This window comes from Eretmochelys imbricata, chromosome 24, assembly GCF_965152235.1.
Source record: "Eretmochelys imbricata isolate rEreImb1 chromosome 24, rEreImb1.hap1, whole genome shotgun sequence".
In the NCBI taxonomy this organism is placed as follows: domain Eukaryota; kingdom Metazoa; phylum Chordata; order Testudines; family Cheloniidae; genus Eretmochelys; species Eretmochelys imbricata.
In genome coordinates, this window is record NC_135595.1 from 6,464,763 (window position 1) to 6,470,762 (window position 6,000).

Genomic DNA, 6,000 nt, shown 5'->3' on the forward strand with positions numbered 1-6,000 from the left:
TATTCTTGATCTGAGGAAAAAGGCTGCAATAAGAAACATCCCTTGTAAGATACAATTTGAATTCTATGTTTGGAATTCATTAATACACTCTAGAATTGTTCTGTAGAGCCCAGTTTTTGTAAATTGCATTTAAGGATTTGGATGGAAATTTGATTTTTTGTTTTTTGAGTGGGGTTTTGTGGGCTTTCTCCAGCTATCATTCCCAGCCTACGATAACTGGCAAAGAATTAAAATATCATTTCTGAACCTACGCTCAATAATTTCAGCTGCATGTGTGTGTTCTGCATAGAAGCAAGGGAATCATTCAAACAACTCCTGAAATCCTTTGAATCAAAAAATTATCCCAAATTTAAATTGGTATGGAACAAATTATATAATGTAGCATTACATAATCAGAAAAAGATAAGTAGATGTATCTTGATAGATAGATGTCTTTGTTTATATTCACCTAATAGTTGAAGCTTACTTGACAATGTAAATATTTACCTGGTATAAAATTCCAAGTAAAATGGATATTAAAAAATCAAAAGGAATACAGAGAAGAGAGCTGTTTAAAAATGCTTTTGAATCTCTCAGCATAGATGTTTCAAATGTTGAGTAACCACTAAAAAAATTTAGTGTCCGCTCAACCAGAATTGTAGTGATCTAAGCTCACCTTGGGCTATAAAGACATGTTTGTTAATGAACACAGGCCAACAATTTTCTTATTATGCTACCTAATGCTGTGTAGGGTTATGACAGACGTCATGTTTAGCTCAGCAGTTCAATAAGTTACCTGACTCAGCTTCTCTCTCTATTTACAAAAAAAAAGAAAAAGAAAAAGAAAAAAAGACTTTGTCAAATCCTCAGCACATGTTGATTTCAGCCTAGCTGGACCAATTTACACCCAGTGAGAATCTGACCACTGTATGATGCGTGCATTTGGACAGCAGGCATCTTTTTGCATTAGCCCAGGGGTCCCTGCCTAACCACCACTAGAATGTCAATTTTATTTTAAAGAGATGACTTTTAAGGCAGAGGTTTCTGGGTGTGAATATGGCTCCAGACTGCAAGAACTTTTGCCCTGTGAAACTCTCCAACATAGCGTTTTGCCGGGTGCCTAGCACCATGTCACCCAAATGCGTTATAAGGGCCTCAGTAAAGGGAATAATAGAGGTAAAACTGTCCCCTTTCTAACTTCCTTTTCTCAAAGCCATGCCCATGATCTGAGAAGCATTAATCGCCAGATTTGACAGAGGGCTTAATAAAGAAATTAACACACACAACTGAAAAGAAAATAAGGAGGGAAGGAAATAGATTGAGCTATCCCAGCTCCCAGCTGGATCAGGGATAAATCATAAGGATTTTATGCTGATGATTTGAATGGTCATTTGTGCAGAATAAATTTATTAGCAGCTTTCTTGTGTATATATAAGTATATATAAACAAACGAGAGTAGCAAGAGTTGCTAAGATCTGCTACTAGTACCCATTGGAGATATGCAGTAATCATCTCACCAAAAGAAGATTAAATGCCATGAATGCATTATTGCAGCCAAATTACTGGGCATGTTCACAGAAAGGGAGGGGGCAAAGTTTTCAAAGAAAAATCTTACTCTGGAGAGTGGGGAGGGAAGGGATTTGCCTTGATGTTTTCTTAAATATGTCCCATCATGGGAGAGAAACTTTACCACTTTTTCCAACTCATTCCTTAACTGAGAAAATTAAATGTACAAGAGAAGTCTTTAATAGTATGGTTGAAATGCTGATCATTTGTGCAAAGTTCAAAAATAATGTGATTCCTATTTAAGTTGTATGGATTCTTGATTGTTACTAGTTAAAGAAGGTAGTTCGCATTATGAAGGAATTACCATACATACTGAGTATTATTGTTATACGTGTATCTTATACTGAGAGACTCCCATGCTGTCGCATGCTTTCTGCAATCCTACATTTGCGCGAGTGTAACTTAATAAAAAAATTTCTCCAGGGCTTTGAGATCTGATGAAAGATGCTATCTGAATGCTAGGTATGTTGTTGTTTCCGCTCAATATATTTGTGTGAGGAAACCATGCATGTTACATTACTGCTAAATTCTAGTTTAATTTTAAACCCTGATAATGGATAATATAAGGATGGTGAATTCAGTGTAATCAGCTTTGGCCTTTTTTTTTTATTCCTATCACAGACATACAGATGCATTTTTTAAAAAAGAATATTTCTATTCCTACTGGTTTTCACTGCCTACCTAGTTCTAAATAAAATGAATATGGGCACAGTGAAAATTCCTACCTCTGCAGAGAAACTCTCTCTAAATCAAGCCCTATTTAAAAACCCAAGAGAAACTATAAGGTTCATTGGTTCAAAGGATTAATTTCACTGATCAGATAGTCAAGTTAAATATGAATTAGGGTTATTTCCCATGATCCTTTTGTTGTAATCTACAAGCAAAGGGTCTTGGGGAAATTTAGCCTTTTAAGGATTCTGCTTTTCTCTTGCTAAAGAACAATCAACAAATATCCAGGCTTTACTTTCTCAGGCCCAAATGGGGAAGTACAGTAGACAACACTGGGGAATCAGTATGCAGGAATGTTAAGGGGGAGGCTGATGAATTTGGGATTGGCAAAGAGGACAAACCATCTGATTTTGTGTAGATCAGAAATTTCAGCCAAAGGCTGGTGCAATGTTTAATTCAGTTGAATGAAAGTTCCCTGATATTTGCCCTGCAACAGGTATCTGAAGTTTGCCCTTCATTTAAAAAACAAAATAGCTACATGGAACAGGAAAGGAAAACCAGTCTGAAATGCAGGGGGGCAGCAAATAAAACAGAGATGAGTTGAGAACTCGTCAAAAGCAATTCTGACACATTTCTAGCCTGTGGGTTTCCACTTTACCAGGATCCCTGTTAAGAAACGGTATCTGGAATTCTCTTGGCACTGGGGAGTATATAGGATGGGAATGATACTAAGAACATACCAAGTCCCTAAGACGGCAGCGTAGCAACTGTAAACTCGCAGCTAGAGAGGAAGAACCCTGGCTAGGGCTTTGGGGGATAGATAGCAGGGTTGCAAGGAAGGAAGGAAGAGAATACATAGGGAACCACAGGGCTCCTGCAAGGAGGACTGTCAAGTGGAAGGGTGATGCCTGGTACACATGACCCTGTTGCCTTCAGTGAGGGGGAAGCTGATCAGACAGTTCCGCACAGGTGGGCATCCTGTCTAGAGAGCAGAGAAAGGATGGGATAGGAGAGAGTGAGAAAATAGAGGGAAAGAAATAAAAGAGAGATGTCATTAGAGAGGGGAGGGAGAGAGACATTTAGGGAAATAGAAAAGGGGATGGAGAGAGAGGAGGAGGGAATCGGAAGGGAAGAAAGATTTAGAGAAGGAAAAGGAAAGTAGTGAGAAAAGAGAAAGTGGATGAATGAGAAAATGGTAGAGACGTAGAAAAGAAAGGCATGAAGACATTCAAGAGTGAGAACGGGGAGAGATAAAAGAAAAAGAATTTAAGAAGAGAGATTTTCTTGCTCTTTTTCATTTCTCTGTCTTTGGAATGAGAGAGAGGAATGACCAGAGAAAGAAAACCTTTCATTCTTTCTCCCCTTTTGCATTCCTTTTTTCCTCTCTGTCACTCCTCTTCCTGAGAAAGAAAGAAAGAAAGAACAGAGAGAGAGGAGAGAGAGATCCAGAGAACACAGAGAGAGAAAGAGAGAGAGAGAGACTAGAGAAGGAACATCGAAAGAAACCAGGGGAAAGAAATCAAGATAACAGAGAGAGAGAGAGAGAGAGAAATGAAAGAGAAACACAGAAGGGATGAAAAGAGAGAACAAAAAGAAAGAGAAGAAAGACAGGGAGAAAGGGAGAGCAGAGAGGGGGAAGGGAACCCAGGAAGAGACAGAGAGAAGAGAAGAGAACCCAGAAAGAAAAAGACAGAAAGAGAAGCGAGAGGGAAGAACAGAAAGAAGGAGAAGACGGAGAAAGGGAACCCAGAGGCAGAGAGAAGAGCGCACAGAGAGAAAGACAGGGAGGTCAGAGGGACGGAAGGGACCCCAGGAAGAGACAGAGAGGAGGGGACACGGACAGGGAGATCCCGGAGGAAAGGCGAGGCAGCCAGGCGAGGCTGGAGAGCGAAGGAGCGGCGGGGCCAGGGCCGGGCCGGGCCGGGCCGAGCCGAGCCGAGCCGGGCCGGGCGGGGGGCGCTCACCTTCCCGGCGCATGCCGACCTTGAGGCACTTCTTGAGGCGGCAGAACTGGCACTGGTTGCGGTGATGCTGGTCGATGGGGCACTCCCGGTTGCTGCGGCAGGTGTAGCTGAGGTTGCGGCGCACCGAGCGCTTGAAGAAGCTCTTGCAGCCCTCGCAGGTGAACTGCCCGTAGTGCTTCCCGCTGGACTTGTCCCCGCACACCATGCAGTCCACGCTCGGCGGGGCGCCCCCCTTCTCCCCCGCCTCCGGCGCGCCCGCGGCCACCGCGCCCTTCGGGGGGCCCGGCGGCGGAGGGGCCACGCCGGGCTCCGGAGCGCACGGCAGGCCCGGCGGGGGCTGGGCGCCGGGCGGGCCCCCGGGGATCTCCTCCTGCCAAGGGTTCACGACCATGGCCATACTAGCGGGGGGAGGGGCAGGAGGAGAGGGGGGGGAGAGGAGTCAGGATGGGGGGAAGGAGGAAGGAGCGGTGGAGGAGAGGAGTCGGGACGGGGGGAAGGAGGAAGGAGCGGTGGAGGAGAGGAGTCGGGACGGGGGGATGGACGAAGGAGCGGTGGAGGAGAGGAGTCGGGACGGGGGGATGGAGGAAGGAGCGGTGGAGGAGGGGAGTCGGGACGGGGGGATGGAGGAAGGAGCGGTGGAGGAGAGGAGTCAGGATGGGGGGATGAGGAAGGAGCGGTGGAGGAGAGGAGTCGGGACGGGGGGATGGAGGAAGGAGCGGTGGAGGAGAGGAGTCGGGACGGGGGGATGGAGGAAGGAGCGGTGGAGGAGAGGAGTCGGGACGGGGGGAAGGAGGAAGGAGCGGTGGAGGAGAGGAGTCGGGACGGGGGGAAGGAGGAAGAAGCGGTGGAGGAGAGGAGTCAGGATGGGGGGATGAGGAAGGAGCGGTGGAGGAGAGGACTCGGGACGGGGGGAAGGAGGAAGGAGCGGTGGAGGAGAGGACTCGGGACGGCGGGATGGAGGAAGGAGAGAAGGAGGAGAGGATTCGGGACGGGGGGATGGAGGAAGGAGCGGTGGAGGAGAGGACTCGGGACGGGAAGGAGGAAGGAGCGGTGGAGGAGAGGAGTCGGGACGGGGGGAAGGAGAGATGGAGGCGAGAACTCGGGATGGGGGGAAGGAGGAAGGGGCGGTAGAGGAGAAGACTCGGGATGAGGGGAGGGAGGAAGGAGCGGTGGAGGAGAGAACTCGGGATGGGGGGAGGGAGGAAGGCGAGATGGAGGAGAGAACTCGGGATGGGGGGAAGGGGAGGTAGAGGAGAGGAGTCGGGATGGGGGGAAGGAGGGAAGGAGAGGTGGAGGAGAGCCGGAGAGTCGGGATCGGGACGAGGGTAGGAAGAAGGGAAGAGGGAGCAGATAAATCGACGGCGGAGGAGAGAAAGAAAGTTAATCCACCCAGCAAGGAAAGGAATCAATAAGAAGGGGGTGGTATTTTGAAGTCTCTCCCCTATGATCGCAATGGAATTCGTTCAGTTTCTTCGTGGCTCCCAAATTCTCCAGCAACCGAGAGAGAGAGAGACAATCAGCTCCTTTCTAAAAACACCCTCTCTTGCCCCCTTCTGTCCTGGCGTGGGGGACACGGGAGAAGAGAGGTTTGTTTAGATTAAATTCTCTCTCCCTGTTGGGTGTGTATCTAAAATAACAGATAATTAATATTTGCAATGTCGATTTGGTATTTGCAAAGAGCAGAATTATAATCGGGGGGGGGGGAGGGAGGAAGAAGAGAGCTAAAATGACGAAGCCAGATTCCTGGAGGGTTTTATTGTCATTTCAGCCACTCCAAAAATCCACCGCTCTCGTCTTCCCCACCCCATTAAAACAACCCCAA

At 47.1% G+C, this 6,000-nt stretch overlaps 1 protein-coding gene across 2 annotated transcripts in view; it reads right to left on the reverse strand.

Annotated features, from left to right (window-relative positions):
* LOC144279568 (nuclear receptor subfamily 2 group F member 5-like) overlaps window positions 1-4,575 on the reverse strand; it is a 29,925-nt gene extending 25,350 nt beyond the window's left edge. For both annotated transcript variants that reach the window (XM_077841130.1, XM_077841129.1), the window contains exon 1: window positions 4,179-4,575. In XM_077841130.1, coding sequence (XP_077697256.1) covers window positions 4,179-4,575 — 397 coding nt within the window. The remainder of the gene's footprint in view (window positions 1-4,178) is intronic.
* Window positions 4,576-6,000: the final 1,425 nt, after the last annotated feature.